We start from the raw sequence: 17,595 nt of genomic DNA on the forward strand, positions 1-17,595 counted from the left end.
GATCAGCTCCGGCTGCGCCAATCGCGGAGGCCAAGAACTGGGTATGTGCAGTTGGGGCTCATGGTTCGCTTTCAACCAAGGGAGTGGTGTGCATGCACAAAGTGGCCTTGTGAAAAAAGCGGATTACCTCTCGACATGCTGCTTCCTACGTTCGCTGTTCCATCTTCTGCCTACGCCTACAACGCTACTGCTCGTACTGACCATGGTCGCCAACCAGCCCGTTCCCGCCTGCCCACCTTACAAGCTTCACAGTAAGATGCTTACAACCGCCATCACCGCATGGTCTCCTTCTCTTCTCGGTCTCTCATCTTGCTCTGGACGCTATCTTGTAACTTTGGACACGCCAAGAAACTTTTCTGGCGCTGTGCTGACCCACATCCCGTGCTCCGTCAGGTCACTGCCGTCACCTATGAGATAGCCTCAGCCTTCTCTGAGTCTACACCAAGTTCTGTCCTGTGTGACATCGTGCATGTCTCGTGCCTAAAACCCTACAAGTCACCATGCTATGCAAGTGCTTAACCAACCTCGGGACTGCGTTTTTTGTGCTGGGGGGGGGGCCATGCCATGAATAAGGCCAGCAACGAGGACGAAGTTGTGAGTGGTATGCTCGCTCTGACCCGGGGTTTTTCTATGTGTCCTGTGCTGTGTGCTATGCCTTGTGCCCTGGACCTCATGGCTCCAAACCACGCAACAATATTTAAAAGCGTTTTCCATTTGTGCACTTTAAAGAATGCTATCCTCTGACCGTCAAGCCATTTATGCTAGCACTATATTCCGCACCACCAGAACAGCGCCTTGGGACTCATCGCAGCTTTGGTAATACTAAAAAGAACTGCTGAGATGGCTTTCTCAACAGCTACCCACACTGATGATACTTTTGCGCCGACTTTAGAAGAATGGTGCCAGCAAAACTAACGAAAAGTTCAGGTTTGCTCTTCATGTAATCAAACAGTCACAACCCAAAACCGAGAACACGGTTTAACCATGAACCCCAACCCCCACCAGCCCATTAATTTCAAGTATTGGTAGATTTGGCTAGCTTAGCTTGACTTCAGTGTTGCTTACCATCTCTTCAAAAGCTCTTGCGAAATTCTCCACTGCCCGACTATCCACAGCAGCTAACGGCACTCGGGATTCTCTCCAGCTTTGTAATGCGTTCTCTCAAGAAAGAAGGCCTAGTATCCACATCTTCAGGACAATACGCCAATGCTGCTCCAATGCAAAAACTCTGGCCATCAAAATATAAACATGGGCACACACCTCCTCCTCCGCCTGGTCCGCCTCGCCTGTTGCTGAATCCACCACCACGATCACTTCGCCGACCCTCGGCAATGTCCACTCGCAGTGACCGTCCTTGAAGATCCTGAATGGGGCACACACACAGTTGCAGCACTGGGAATGGCAATGAGCACTTGTAGCCGGCAGAAAAATAACTGCAAGCAGCTTCTCGAAATGCCAAAGTTGGCCTGTATTTATAGATTATCATATTCTAATGACAGAGGCATTACTTTCACCAAAGACTAACTTTCAAAAGCCTCTAAGGCCAGAAAATCAAATACAAATGCTGTCAACACCCTACTGCTTTTGCGAGCAAGCTGCTGTGCATTGACGGAGACCTTTGCGTGCGGATCGCTGAGGCTAAGCAACATCACCAGCTGCTTTCACACGGTGATCCCAGTTCATTTCAATGAGGATATCACAAGTTTGAACAAATTTGTGGCAAGATCTTTGAACAACCTCTGCGGCAATTGAGATCTTTTGGCTGGAAACACCACCATGGCCTCAAGCACACTGGAATCTAAAAAAACACTAACATTATTAAATTTATAAGGAAAGCAATGTCAACGACACAAAAAATTACGTTAGATAGGTTGGAGTGAACTAAAAGATCTAAAAATAATGAGCCCCAGCCCACACCTTGAGAAATTACACACCGATTAATCATTTTCTAAAAGGCTTTTACTCAGGTAACCACTAAGTAGAGTCGGGACAGCTTTAGACTTTTTATCAGCTAATAGATCAGGAAGGCTTTCCTCAATGCTACTACTCTATAACAGATTATACCCACACTGTCAACTATACGACAGAGAACGGTGCAGAATTCAACCAACCAAGATACATAGCCATCACAGGATACAAAAAACCATTTCCCTCAGTCGAAACCTCAGCAATCATGCAAGCGATGTGGGATAAGGGTGCAAAAACTTCCTATATATATATACCACTGTCCAACAAATATGACAGCACCAATTTCTCAGACACAGAGGAACAAAAGCCAAGGGAGCATCATATGTTTGTCATGGCAGCAGTTACCTACCAAAGAAAAAAACTCAACTGCGAGCAGGGTTTCAACCATCCTGCGAAAACAAAGAAGCTTCATTTCTTATGGCTTTTTCCACTGGTCATGCTAGAGCAGCTTTCCTTGCTCCGAGATGGCAATTTCAAATTCTACTGGTCGATTTAGGTAGGTTACATGTATTCCACTGATCATCTGGAGCAACTCATTTTGTTGCGGAGAGCTCTAGCTCAATCTGACAACCAGAGTCAGATCTCTCTGGAACTTCGTCAGCGGCGTCGTCACTTTCAGAGGTTGCAAGATTTTTTTGGCTGTTTTAGTGGCTTCAAAAACGTCGGCAGAGGACCCCCCATTTTTTTCATGTGCATATATCAAACTGAGTCTATCAAACAACATCTGCAGCGGTAAAACCGTGTGAACACAAATTCAGAGTTGCCCGCTCCCACCTATTTATTAATTGCAACACATTTTGCACTAGGATATGACCTCAACTTCCGCAATTGGTTCATCATTACTTCTGCCGTGCAATCTGCACGTTCCGCTGGCTGATCAAGGCTGATTTGCTCTGTAGGAGTTTTTAGGCTGCTCCATTTCTAATCGAGCACCCAGCTCCAATCGACCAGTCTCCAGTCATCAGGTGTCCTGGAACAGTTGGAACCAAGACTGATTAGAGATTCCTAACCTTGGCTCACATTGCAGCTGCCAGTAATCCTGTTTACACCGCGCATGTGAGCTTTGGACGCACAGCTGTAAATAAACCTCATCAGCCGTAAGCACATTTGTGTATATACCTGCCACGACTCTGTATAAATTTTTTTTATTGTTTTGAATCATATATTTCGCATGATACAAACTTTTTTGCGAGTCCATTATATTTTCATCATCAATATTACATTGTATTAGCAATATGAACACTGCGGCAGCAGGGCACCTTGAGAAATTTGTTCTGGTCTTCTCGTGAAATTAATAATCGGTCCCGAAGCTTTAGCCGACAATGAAGACCCGAAAAATTCAGCTCATAAAAAAATTGAAACACTTACAATAGTTGATGCTTTTACGGATAATTCATAAGATTAAATACATTTCTCCAAAATTTTATTCCGTCCCAACCACTTATACAGCAGCTGAATTTCGCTGCAGCAATATATACTGATAGATATACTCACAGCGGAGTCAAACTCCAAAGCCTCCTTCAGTGAATCAAGGTCAAAGAACTCGACATAGCAGTAACCTAAGAGTAAAGTAACAATGAGCGAAAATTAGAGCAATAATGTGAATGACAATGATTAACATAAGCAGAAAGTTAAACAATAAACGAGCGCTTAAAAACAGTAAACATTCAAATACATCAGAGTAAACACACCAGAACAGGCAATGGAGGTTACACCCTCACGATCTCACTCCTTAAAGGGGTCGTGAAACGTTTTCCGGAAATTTTGCACAGCTTAGTTAAATGGAATCCTTGTCCTGCATCATATAATATACCTCGATTCGTTTCTTCGCCCGCGTTGATTTAATAGCGACAAAAACAGAATTTCGGTTTCCTAGCGCGCGTCCTCCTCAACTCAACAGGTACGTCATAGCGCTAAGCCAATGAGAAGCTCCCGTTGCCGGAGCCTACTGAGCCAAAGTTGACCAAGCTCGGTGTATTTTAGAGGTTCTAATTGTGCCCTACTCTACGTTCGCACAGGGTTTTTTAATATGGCCGACGCCTAGGTTCCTCCGTGGGTTCCAGCGTCGCTGTGCTGCTATAGTGAACTAGAATATAGTCGCTACTGTTAAAACATGGTTACATCGTGGGCTTTGAGCCTTACGCCGACGCAACTTTTCGGGTGCCAGGTCGGCGAAGATGGATCCTGCGAGCGACCGGTACAGTAACACTTGTGTCGAGAGGCCGCGGTAACCGCGGCACAACTCCGGCTTGCAGAAGCCCCGACCATCAGCCTCCCGATCCCAGCCGTTTCGGAACTACGCATTGGTATGTATGTCCGAGTCTTGCAGCCTAGCCTACGTTTGACCGTTGCGAGAGTGCGCAATCGCTAACCGAAGCTTTCGAACAGGTGCAGCTGCGGGCGGTGCGTGCCGATGCCGACTGCTCTTGAGAGCATCTGGCGAGATCCCGGCGGCGACTACGTAGTTGAAGCAGCCGTCTGGGTGTTACAGATCATCCGCATTTACTCCAAATGCTTCTTGATCATGGACTGCTAGTCGAGAACACAAGGTAAGAACCTTGAGCGAAAGGCGACATAACTTGAACAAGCGGCACCTGTTTTTCATTTTCTCGAGCAAGAAATGCTGTAATGAAATCTATTGCGGAAGGCAGTGTTAATAAAATAAAGCTTCCCCTTTAACGTTACTTACCTGCGATCATCTACACTGTCTACAGTGTTGATATTGCGCCAAGTTAGCGCGAACACATCGCTGGTTTTCATATTTTTGTTTTCGTAGAAGCGCATGAGCACGACGTTTCACCATGCAAATTACTGGTTGCTTAATTCCATGCACGAGTAAATGAGAAAACACGCATCATCTGATAGTGTGAACTTGCTAAATGGAAAGGGCATACACATTGATGTGAAGTAACGAGGGGGGGGGGAACGCTGTCCGGACACATTTGCTTGTTTTATTAGCCAGGTATGACCTTCAGCAAGTGCAGCACTTCAAAACATAAATACATAAGGAATGCCACAAGAAATGCAGCAAATAAGTACAAAAGCAATCTCATTTCGGAGGACTCTGTGCTAAGTGAAATTGCATGCAGTGAAGTAGCCTGTCTCCTGCGGAAGCCGTGGGAAAATGCACTAAAAAACGACACAGAAAAGAAAAACACACAGAGCAGGACTGGCTTCTGCAGACGATCACTAACTAGCCCGACAACTCTTGTTATAGCCTGTCCCCACTTGCTGCCAGAACAATCACCATACCAGCACTCAAAGTTTTATTTGCTAGTTTTTTTTTTACCCACTTGCATTAGGTGAGTGTTGTATAGTGTGCAAATATAATTAAAAAAATTGACTTCACTGATACCATCATCAACACCTGCACACAGTAAACCTCTCCAAAATGCTTTGACACTGACATTTTACATGTGCTGAAATGTAACAACCAAAAAAAAAAAAAAAGAAAGACGTTCTCCCAAAGGCCAGTACACCGAAACTTCCACAGTTTGAGTAAGTGTTGGAAATTTTACAGTTAGCAAATGAAGTTATAGAGTAGTTTTGCGGCACTTGCAGAAAGTTTGGCACGTGCCGTGTTGTGGGAAAACAACTGAGAGCTGTTGACAGAAGTGCACTTGTAGTTTATGGCTCCTTCGAATAGAATGACTCCATGCACAGAGCTGCTTAATGCATAAGTCGCATACTTAACATCTTCGTGCTATGCGGATGATATCAGCGTGGACATTGACATCGGCCACAACACTAGTATAGAGGGTGTAAGACGACTACCAGGTTTTGTCAGTCAAAAGCTGCATTGCCTTCAGGCATTATTTTGCTGCAGTAGCAAATTGTGATTGCACTGGAGTTCTAATATTGGGTGGGTCTCATTCTCTCTCAATCACCTGCAGCAGAATTCAAAGTTTGCCATACTTCCAGGGAGAATAAATTGACAGTGAAAGTTACACTGTACAGCTTCTGTTAGACGGGAATTAATTGTACAGATGCATGAATAACTTTCAAATTTGTAAAAGACCTAAATCATATTTTCATTTTGCTATGCTGAAAAGTGAATATTGCTTTTTCTCTTGTCAACAGGAGGCACCACTACATCTGCTACAGCCAGCTTGCGCACTGGCTTTGGGGATGCCTCGGCAGACATCACAGTAAAGTCCTCCCTATTTGTAATGCAAGCCAAATAAGAGAAAGGTTTCCATCTGACAGTTACACTGGTTTCCAGTTTGTGCAAGGTTTGTAGAGTCATCACCTTATTCATTCTGAAACAAGCCGGAAAATATGAGAAGAGAGAATTGCAGGACAGCTGGACTAATAACTGGAATTTTACTAAAGGATAGAGGCAAAAGAAGACTTGCACAGAGATGCACATGTAAAAAAGGCCCCAAAAGACTGTTGACCGATTTCTTAGCCACACATACGTCCTTAGCCTTTGCAGTATAGTGTGCCTTTGGACTTGGATCTGTGGCTTCCCTTTTGTAACGAGTGGTTCTTGACCATAAGGAATTTGCTTTTTATAGATTTTGATTTTTTAGACCCTTTCTGCTTTCCACGCTTTCACTGCTTTGGGGGTTTTTCGTGCACGTGCATTTCTGTGCGAATCTTCTTTTGCCTCTTTCCTTCAGCAACATTTCAGTTGTTAGTCAAACTTTGTCTTGTGCTCCTCTCACGTGTTTCGTCTTCTGGCTGGTTTTAAGATGAATCAGTACCAACTCATCCATTTGTTAGTCTTGTTGATGTCACTAGCCTGACTGCACCCACTGCTGGGCAAATGCTTCTCCCATATCCATCCGAATAACCCGATCCTGTGCCAGGTGCATGATTCTCGCAAACTTCCTAATTTCATCTGCTTGCCCGAGTTTCTGCCGCCCCCTGCTAAACTTGCCTTCCCTTGGAATCTAAAAGACATATATAGGCTCACTTAGAATGAATTTTGTGTACTCACTCCCTTCCTTTACCTTTGACGGGTAGAATTTCTTTTGGAACTGACCGCAGATACATCAGCTGCATCCATATGATCCCCGCAGACTTCCTAATCTCATCTGTCTGCCCGAATTTCTGCCGCCCCCTGCTACGCTTGCCTTCCCCTGGAATCTACAAGACATATATAGGCTCACTTAGAATGAATTTTGTGTGCTCACTCCCCACCTATACCTTTAATGGGTGGAATTTTTTTTAGCACTGACTGCAAATGCATCATAATTGTGCAGTTGTGTATATACCTGCTTGTATAGATGTCTCTCCCATATCTATCCAAATAACCCGATCCTCTGTCAGCTGCATCCATCTGATCCCCGCAAACTTTTTATCTGCCTGCCTGAGTTTCTGCTGCCCCCTGCTATACTTGCCTTCCCTTGGAATCTACAAGACATATATAGGCTCACTTAGAATGAATTTTGTGTACTCAATCTCTAACTATACCTTTGTCGGATGCATTTTTTTTTTATTTAGCACTGACCTCAACACATCATGATTGTGAAGCTGTATATACACATTTGTATATTTAGGAGAGAGGAAGACAGCAAAGAAGCGTGAATAAAAGATGTCTTGCTCTAGGTCAACTTCCTTCTAGCTTAAAAATTTTGTATGCATTGATGAACCTGCGGCCAACCAACAAATTATTTTGAAAGCAACATGTCTCTAACACTCACTTGGTAACATTATATAATGCCCAAATGTACTACAAAGTGGTGGTCCTTGTGGCACTGAGAAACCTAGATTTTCTAGTTGCCGCGTTCACCTTTACACGACCTCGAAAAATAGTGGCTCATGGGGAATAGAAAAATCAAACCGTTTTCTGCAAAAGCTGCTTTGAAAGGTGGCCACTGTTTTCAGCATTTTGCAGTCTCATTCAGAAGCAAGCCAGCATAATCTGCAATCTGTAGACATGCATACAATAATATGTGCCTTATACTTTGAAATGTACCAGACTTTAACCAGTCGTAAAACAGCGTGCTGAAAAGGTATGTATAGTAAAGCCTCCTTCGTTGATGATACCCGTAGTTTGCATGAAAACATCTGCACTAGAACCTGCATGACGTTGAGTTAATTGGCCTGCTGGTTGAATATGCCACCAAAATGCTGGTAATACAATGAACTTTGTCGGTGCTGGGGTCAAGTCTAGAAATATAAAGTTGGGATGATTTAATTGTGAAACCTTGCTGCTGAATTCACTGCAGGCTAGAATGTAACAGGATTAAAGGGCAGCTGTAGACGTAAGGGCAGTCCACATTGTCACGGCATCTTATGCGTCCTAGTACACATATCTACATACCGTGCATGTTTTGCTAGTAAACAATGTAACCACAGATTTGCGAAGCTCCAAGAATGCTACACTGATGCTGTCTGAGTAGCTGCTTGTGTCGCTGAATATTGTGAAAGCCTTTTGATGGAACGAAAACTGCTTGCTGAATACTTATGCAGAGTGAGGTTGGTCAGGAGCGCAGGTGATATGTACACCCTCGCAATTTAACCATACAAGCACAGACTGTATGATACTCATACAAATTGAAAAATATAAGGAAAGGAATTGAACTGAAGACTTCGCGGTTCGACAGTCCAAACTTCTACTACATGTGCTTTGGGCTGTGTGTGCTGGCCCGCCTGCAATCTGATTGCCCGAGCCAGGAAAATGGTACACACCCATATGAGCACCACTCCCAGTACTCTTTAACATGTACATAAAAGTGCAGGTGCTTGGGATAAACCTTGGCTGCCGCAATGCGCCTCAAACAATGGCATGTTAGCCAGAATAGCAGGTTGGGCTCGTTGGTTTTCCATCCTGAGGTAACAGCGCAAAATGTGGACGGGAGCACAAGACGAGAAGACGATGAGACATTGTGTCGTCTTCTCGTCTTGTGCTCCCATCCACGTTTTGTGCTGTTACTTCAGAATGTCACGTGCCTGCCCAATATCTACATAATTGTCACACGAACCACTTTGTGTGTATTTACGACTACTTGCACAACACCATTGCCACCCACTGATGATGAGCAGCTGAACAGCAGTTTTTCACGTACACTCCGCTGCCATTAATTACAAATGCTATCACGCTACGACTTCCCATACCACCCCACCCAACCTCTGTGTGTAATGACTCAACCTTTGGTGCGTTTGCATGTTCTCGGGATACTGGAGAAATCCAAGATATCAATTAGTAGATTCAAGCAACTTAATCTGACATATATCTGGTGAGAATATTACAACTCTATCCATGTATACACAGATCTGTATCACCGCAACAGTCGCCTACAATTGTGGTGATGCCGCTCAGAACATGACTCATCTTTTTTTTAAGGGCATAATTCTCCACAAACCTCTGCTGAGCTTGTGGCCCCTTGGTAAGAGGCTTTCCACATCTGTGGGAAACCACTTTAGAAGTGGTGTGAATTCACAGTTTCAAAGCCTGCATTACAAATTTTTGGAAGTTTTCAACACCACACCCTTACCAGCCTTTGGCACTACACATCACTGAGTTCCTTATATCTACTTGTGCTCAAGGCCACAAGGTAGTGCTTTAGTGGATCCATACCCACTTGCCAATTATATGCCATTATGCATGCTTTCTCCATAGACTGCATCTAAATGTGGTTTCACACACAAATATTTATACTTAATTGGACAGGCGGACTGCCCAGAATGTTCCACACGTGACATTACGGAGACTCTGGAGCGTGTACTAGTGGTGTGTCCCAGTATATGCGTGCAAAACAATAACTCGAGTTACTTCTTTGAAGTGTTTTGGCAACAGGCCTCTCTCAGAGGACTTATTGGCCGGTTGGCCAGAAATGGAAAGCTCTACAGGCAGTGCAGGCTTTCTGCTGCTTCTTGCATGACACAGGACTTGACTCGTGACTGTGGTGCAAGTTACTATTCCTGTATATATTTTAATCAAGTCATGACCCTCTTTGTTTTTCTCTTTCTGTAGCAGGTCAGATATTAAACTTTTAAGCCAATCTATCCGCCTTTCCAATCAATAACACTTGCGTGAATGCATTTCTCCTGGATGGTTGATCTGGTAATCACACCATCGTAATGCAAGGACATGGGGCGTATGAGCTTGTGAGGTGAACAATTTTTACCCTAGAAATGTCTTTTAAATGATGTGAAGGATTCTGTATATATTTTAATCAAGTCACGACCCTCTTTGTTCTTCTCTTTCTGTAGCAGGTCAGATATTAAACTTTTAAGCCAATCTATCCGCCTTTCCAATCAATAACACTTGCGTGAATGCATTTCTCCTGGATGGTTGATCTGGTAATCACACCATCGTAATGCAAGGACATGGGGCGTATGAGCTTTTGAGGTGAACAATTTTTACCCTAGAAATGTCTTTTAAATGATGTGAAGGATTCTGAGCTCTGCTCAACATGATCCTCCTCTTTGGAGTCTTCATCAGGTTCTATGGGACTAGATGAGTGCTGTGGAAAGAACGTGATCGAAGTGGAACCAATTGGGGCCTGTTCTGGGTGGTACGATATGGTAGGGGCACCTGTTGTGCTGGCCTCACGGTATCGTTCAAAATAAAAAAAAAATCCAAAATGCGCATATTACTGCTATGAGGGCAGTCTGGCAGGAAACAATCAAATAGAACTGGTGGCTTCTGCGAGTCGAGTAGTTCTCAAATAAACATATCTGTAAGGCTACAAATCGCAACTACGTTTACTGCCTTTATCACGCGACCTACACTTTTTTTTGCCAATGCACTGGGCCAGCGGTTTTGCGTCGGTACGACGCATCGTTTGAGGTGAGCTTTCTTCGTTTCCGGTCCATGCCGAGGCTTCGAATGACGCCAAGGTTCATTTAGGACTTCCAGTAGAAAGTAGTACGAACACATATGAACCCAATCGGTGTGCCAAAACTTGTGAAAGCGAACGTTACTTCCACTCGGAGAAGCCGTGCTGCAATCTCGCGACGCACACGGTTGGCATAGCGAGCACTCAAACCCGCACAACACGCCTAAACCCAGAACCTAACGTTGTCAGGAAAAATAGGCGAAGTCTGAGCACTGTAGACGTATTTTTAGAAAGATTACGAAAGAGGCGTCGGGAAGGTGGGGGAGCAAAGCTTCGACAACGCGTAGGGTGGAAGGGCCACCCAAGTGCATTGTAGCAACCTTTTTTTTTTTTTTTTTTCGGTTTCCGGCTTTCCGTGTAGTGCCATAGTTCAGGTCATCCGGCCGAAATAAAGGAAGCGAAGCTCGACACGCTATTCTCAGTGATGCAGCGCGGAGGCGAGCAACTAATATACGAGTACGCGCCGCGGCGCCCGCTCCTGAAACACTCCACCCACCACTCGGATTGAACACACTTGTCGATTTCTTTGACCTGGAACCGTATTTAGATCGTATCTTTAATGACGCCAAGAATAATAATAATAAAAAAAAATTACAGCAGCGGCCGCACAACCAAGTTGTACCGGTGGTATGAGACTGCTCAAGACGTTGTGCTCGATCACGAATGTTCACAAAAAAAGAAAAAGAAAATAACAACAACAAATTAGATTGGAACCATTGTCATTTGGAGTACCCGGCGGAGCGAGGTATAGCCGTCGTTACCGAAAATCTGAACTTGAGCGTCACCTCCCGCTCTGTTCCAGAGCGCAGCGAGAAGCAGACACCACCCGTAAAGTGAGCTTTACCACCCGTCCTGCTCCGCCGCCGCCGCCGACCGCGCGTCACGTGACAGTATTGTTGAAGAAATGCGTTTGCGTGAGCGAATAATTGATGTAATATATTTTTATTTGCTAACTTTAACAGCAACCTATTATTGTATGGGAAATAATGATTATATCTGAGTTTCTAAACGGCTAAATATGACGTAGGCGAGTACTTCTAATTCCGGCCTACAGGGTCGCATGGTCGCTTCAGAAACGCAAAAATGCTGCGCTTTCAGAATGGTATTATTAAATGCAGAAGCAATATTTCGACGAGATATTTTGGAATCGGCATGCCTAATGTTTACTGAAGCAAGGAAAATTGCAACTGGGCTGCTACATTTTCGTTTCACGACCCCTTTAAGGTTTAAGCAGTCAAAAGCATGCATTCAATGATGCTGAGAGCTCACCGCAGAGGGGAGAGGTTCTCCAAGGTAAAGCAAGTGCGCACAGGATTCACACAATCGTCAAAGTTGTAGATTTGAGAAGAAAAAAAGAATACTGTAATGCAACATAATCATGAGCCTACAAATAATTTACAGCAGCCTAAGGTAATGTTCAATTACGGCCGCCAAGAGCACTTTTCTACATCAATAGAAAAAGACCACCTGTTGTCTTCAGCTGCACCAATGCTTAGCCCCAAAGAAACAATGGCGTCTGGGTGCACTCAAACAGTTTTCTAATGTAACCTCTTTTGCATGTGTGGAAGGTTGCGCTCATGACATTGATCACCAATACTTCCGATTTGTGCAAACGCCATATCGCAAAGTGTTTGTTCCAACTTCAAAGGAGATCAAGATGCCTTCTAAGCACCCACACACAAAAATTCACTACCTTCGTTGGACACATGCCTCCAAACACCGTAAACCCCTTTTGCAGTCTTTATGGGTCCATTCGAGAACAAAGAGAAAAATATACAAGCCATTGGAAACACATGGAAAACTTTCTCCATGAACTGCAACTGAATTTCAGCAGTGATGAGCATAGGCTGTGTCACAGTAAATTGAAAATAAGTAATGCCCTCTTCCAATGAGTAGAAAACAGATCATGAAAAACAGGGCAGAAGGAGGAGAGGGAAGTAGAAACTACAAGCCAGCAAACCAACCAAAAAGCTCACAGACAGTTTAAACCTTGTGAAATTGAAACCTAATAAATTCTTCCTCTGCTTGTGCCTGCAGCAAATTACCACACAAACCACTCACACACTCCAGCCCACCTTTGAATTTGTCCGTCTCCTTGTCCCTCACAAGGCGGGTGCTCTTGATCTGCAAAGAAATTATGAAGGTAATTAGCAAGCGCCGGTAACATACAGTGACACAATGCAAAAAAGGTTCTAAACAAACTCAACTTCATTAACCCCTTTGACTGTTTTTGCTGTACTGGTACTGCGCTAAACGAATAGTGTTTAAAAAAATTTTACCCTGGGGGGGTGAATTTTTTTTTGAATATTTGACAGTCAAAGGATTAAAGACAGGATGGCACAGGGACAACATCGTGAATGCAGAAAGAAAAGCTGCACAGTTCACTGCTACAGTAACAAAAAATAAGCTCCGCCTTCTAGGTGTATGACGCAACAGCAATAATGGATCCCATTTGTGCGCTTTCCCCTGCAAATCCTCGTTCACATATATGCACTCTGCTGGTAGCTCAATCACTGATCTCTCAACCTGTGCCTCTGTTATCCCATGCATACTCATAAGCGTACAATATTAAGCTACCACATTAAGTGAAAGACCACAGACACTGATATGAAGCCCCGCTTTTACCTAGCCAAACGAACATGCATGTGTGAATAGGGCTAGCATGTTTGGGCTGGGATCGACAGGTACCAGTGGGGTAGATTCTCATCTCACTCTCCCATACCAAAGAAGGTGCCCAAGTTGGCAGCTCTTACCAACTTGGCCGCGTCATGTCGTCTCGCTAAGTGACACTACCCAAAATTCAATCAGTGCTCAGCCATGTCACCTGCCAACTACAACCTGCCAGGGACATGTTTGTTATTTTTGCTCACACCACTCATCACGGACGGATCCCCCGCACCGCGATGTGAGAACGAGTGCAGGGACTGCTACGCGTGTTTCGTGCATATCATGGTGCGCACGACTATATGACCATGGGAAAGGGACATTCCCAAGTGTAAAACAGAGCAGAGCGGCCAGCAGACCGGCACCTCAAAGGCAGCGAAGAGCTGAGACGAACGCTGCTCCCTGCCGAGTGCGCGGCCCCCTGGGGAGATGGCATCGTGTCTGGCCGTGGTGTCTGCCTGGAACGGCCGCTCTTTCCCAGGAATCAGACAGGACTCCATCATCGCCAGAGAAGGCCAGTGAAAAAACAACAGACCCGAGCAACTAGCAAGCAGAACCCCGAGAGGAGAAAAGATGAAGCTTGAAGCGAGAAACAACGAAACGAGGAGATGTGACTCTGACTCTAACAGGCCGCACCAAAGGACATTCAGCTCAAAATTTTGTACATAGTGCAAAATAAATTTGATGTAATCCGAAGTTGTCATAAGTGGTCCAGCTGAATCGGGAGGAGAAGGAAGAAAGCAGAGTAAGGACCTGTTCATCTAGCAAAGCTAACCATGCCAACACTAGATTTTCCAGAGAATAGGGCCTATATAATGCTGCTGTTAATAAAGGCACAATCCTGAAATTCAGTTTCTATTTCAAACCATGTATGATTATTCTAGCAATATCATTTTGGATTTCCCATCATCAAGCAGCTACACAGTGAAAAATATGATGACTATACAAGCAAATGAGCGCAGTTTTCATGAAACTACCTGCACAATTCTCATTTTATTTCATACAATTTAATTTGTGACTCCATAATAACAATTATCCCACTGAATTTTGGCTGCAATAATTAGTAAAGCATGCAGGGCAATACTCTCCCCCATTCATCGAGATGGACCAAATAGAGGCCAAGGGTAGGACATCATCCAGGAGCAATTGTGATCATCAACAAAGTACTGCCCTTGGGAACCTATGACATCTCAGCAAGACGGAAGAAACATGGGCACGCCAAAGCAAGGCAACAGATGAGGCATGATTCCTCGTCCTAGTTCAAGCTCATAGTAAGCTGCATTTGTGTTCATGACTACCAGTTCTGCTATCCATATCCTCAATCCACATTAAATATTCGTTCAGTGTCACTATGTATTTCTCCATGCAGTATACACGTCATTGCTCGTGGTACGCATTTCTGCCGGTCCACAAATAGACCGAACCTAACGTGGGCTTTTGTGTACCAATTTTGCCAAGTAGCCTCATTTTTCTCTGAACAAGGGCCAACTGTCACAAGCCTGTCAATTAGCCCCTGCTCCTATTGGTCGACCTATCCATCGATCAGAATCGACCAATAGGAGCGGGGATAATTGATTGATTTACGATAGATTTGTGGCAGGCCTTATGAACCCTGCTGAATTACATATATGCTCAGCAGAGGATAAGAACTCCACCACCATCCTGTTCACCTCTACAATACACCGGCCCCTGCCAGACATATCCACAGTGGAGTGCTGGAATTTCAGCTCTGCAGGCAACTACAGGCCCTGCAGGCACAACAGGTAACAGTAAAGTCATCTATTCCCGAACATTCATCTATTCCCCCCCCCCCATGGTGGCTTACATAAAAGAAAACCAGTTTCTTGTTGCCTGCCCATCACCACTTTCTAGGAGCCTAGTTGTGCCTGAGCTCCATGCCACATTTGTCTATGTTGCCTGCAGTCTCTCTGGGTTCCACCCAAAAACACTTTGTCCCATCTACTGCAACAAATTTATTGGTTAGTGTGGTGGTGCTCTTGCCATTTGCAGAAGCACTTACATGTTTTTATAAAGGCAGCCTGGCCACTTCATTTGCCAATGCAGCCGTACTGCACTACTTTGTTAGCTGCATGTGGCACAACGGCAGAGCAAAAGCTATCAGATGGGTGAGTGAAACTTACTTTTAGCAATGCCCTTGCCTAATAGCAATAATGTCAAAAGGTCAATATTAGGGTAACGCCTCAATCTCTCACAGCCATGCACTAATGAACATGCTCCACCTCACCCTCTTTCTAAAGCAGCCCACCTTTGTTTCGATACCACTCTTCAAGTGACTAATTGCAGTACACATAAATATCTACTGGCGTCCGCTTACCTTGATGCCATGGAAGATTTCATCAATATCGCTCTGCACAACACCATCAGGGAGATTCCCTACAAATGCTGTGAAAGGTGGCTCAGTGGGCATCGGTCTAGACGGCTTGCCATAGTGATCTCGATGGCCACCAAATCTATTGGAAGAGACATCAAATTCATATGATTTCATAGTAGTCAATGGCCCGTAGAACTACTCGTCCACCTGCAAGATGTCGCACTAGACACAGAATGACAACAAAGCCCCACAAAACAGTAGCAGTGGCACCAAAACTGCCAGCATATGGCATTAACACTGACTAGTTAGTGTGCCTTATACAACAATAAGAGCAGTAGCACAGAAGTCACAGCACTTAATGGATGGCATCAGTGCCCAGTAAAGTGCCACATTGCAAGTAATGAGGAGCAGGCAGCCATAATTTGCGCGAAAAATTTAAATAATGGAAATGCGCGCAATTCATGAATCACACCTTTCATTCTTCATGCAGGCAGACAGAGCACTTGCCTGAAATAACACATTACCGACTCCGAATACTGCTTCGAAATAAGCTCCGTTTATTTTCAGGCCACTGACAAGAAAATCCAGAGGAAAGCCGAATACATTCTGCTCCAACAACACTGTAAACGAGTGAAACTGGCGAACTACACATCTCGCAAACGCCGCAACGAGAAGCTGCCGCTCTAAGAACAAGAACTACACTACTAAAGAGCAGCATTAAGCGCGGAACAGACAAGCAATGCAACAAGTACAAAACGCGTCAATCGTAAGCAATGAATTGATGTTAAATTGAAGCAATGTATGACCAACGAGCAGGCATTACAAGAATTTTCGCACACCGGCGAGAATATGCACGAAGGACTAAGCTTGCTGCTGCCTGTGTACGGGATCGACACGTTAAGACTTCACATCTGAAAATCGCAGTCATGACCCAAATTGAATGAAATTTCGGACACAACTGTTAATATTGTACTGCTCAAATCAAACACACCGTTTACATCAACGGGTCACGTTTTCTTGGCGATGATCACGACCCGCCTTCGGAAGCCAAGTGCAGTCCGTTTTTTTTTGGTGACTCTACCTCACATGTCAACCAAATACAAACACGTAGTTCAGCAACGACGTTCAGTGGTACAGACGACACTACTTCTGAATTTCAGAAACGGCTACAAACAGCAAATGCGTTTAAGCCAAACGTGCGGCTGTTGGCGGGGCTGTTTTTTTCATGCTAGCGCCCCATGATGCTCCCGTGCAAAGATTACCCCTATCAGGGGCATACGTCCGGTATTCCCTTAGCTCAGAGGTTAGCGCAACTATCACAGAGCACGATGACGTCGTGAAAAGAGATGCTAGAGCTTTAAAACGACAATTTTACTTACCTAGACCCGTAGTCACTGTCATACCTGTCCGCCATGATACGATACAAAAGCCGCTGGGCGAGTGTTTTGCAAACCTTAATGTTTAGCTCATATGAATGCTGCGCTTGCTAAATTTTAGTTAATGTTTTGATATAACTTACTCGTTGTTATTGAATTCAATTAAAATATGTTCGGCTTTACCGACCACGTGCAAGGGTGCAAGCTCCCGAGATGAAAATGGCGCCGCCCATCGCAGCGTAATGGCTTCGCCGCCGTGGTCGAATCTAGAATGGTTTTGCTGTAGACCACGGAACAGCAGCTGCTCTACCCGTTGCCGAAGCGCATTATTCTCGCGTCTCGTACACTTATGCGCTGCGGCCTGTCTTAGTGAGTGACTAATATTTGAGTGCCCCCGAATTTCTGGCCCCGATGCTTGCTTGCGTTTCTGCTTTCTTCAGCTTCGTTGGTTCGCTCAGCTCAC

The 17,595-nt window shown here is 44.6% G+C and overlaps 1 protein-coding gene and 1 long non-coding RNA gene across 3 annotated transcripts in view; one reads left to right on the top strand and one right to left on the bottom strand.

Moving 5' to 3' along the window:
* LOC146196049 (eukaryotic translation initiation factor 4H-like) overlaps positions 1-17,311 on the bottom strand; it is a 40,000-nt gene extending 22,689 nt beyond the window's left edge. The window contains exons 1-5 of one of the 2 annotated variants that reach the window (XM_084598058.1): positions 17,136-17,311; positions 15,760-15,895; positions 12,836-12,884; positions 3,463-3,527; positions 1,261-1,363 (exon numbers count right to left, since the gene is read on the bottom strand). In XM_084598058.1, the coding sequence (XP_084454184.1) occupies positions 1,261-1,363; positions 3,463-3,527; positions 12,836-12,884; positions 15,760-15,895; positions 17,136-17,170 (388 nt within the window). In that variant the 5' untranslated portion in view covers positions 17,171-17,311. Of the gene's footprint in view, positions 1-1,260; positions 1,364-3,462; positions 3,528-12,835; positions 12,885-15,759; positions 15,896-16,747; positions 16,893-17,135 lie in introns of those variants that run through there. The other variant, XM_084598059.1, reaches the window with a different exon arrangement.
* LOC146196050 (uncharacterized) lies at positions 3,776-6,924 on the top strand. Its single transcript, XR_014706071.1, has 3 exons — positions 3,776-4,274; positions 4,357-4,517; positions 6,049-6,924. It is a non-coding gene; the product is annotated as an uncharacterized LOC146196050 (long non-coding RNA).
* Positions 17,312-17,595: the final 284 nt, after the last annotated feature.

This window comes from Amblyomma maculatum, chromosome 3, assembly GCF_055883805.1.
Source record: "Amblyomma maculatum isolate TAMU_Amacu chromosome 3, ASM5588380v1, whole genome shotgun sequence".
NCBI classification, from domain to species: domain Eukaryota; kingdom Metazoa; phylum Arthropoda; class Arachnida; order Ixodida; family Ixodidae; genus Amblyomma; species Amblyomma maculatum.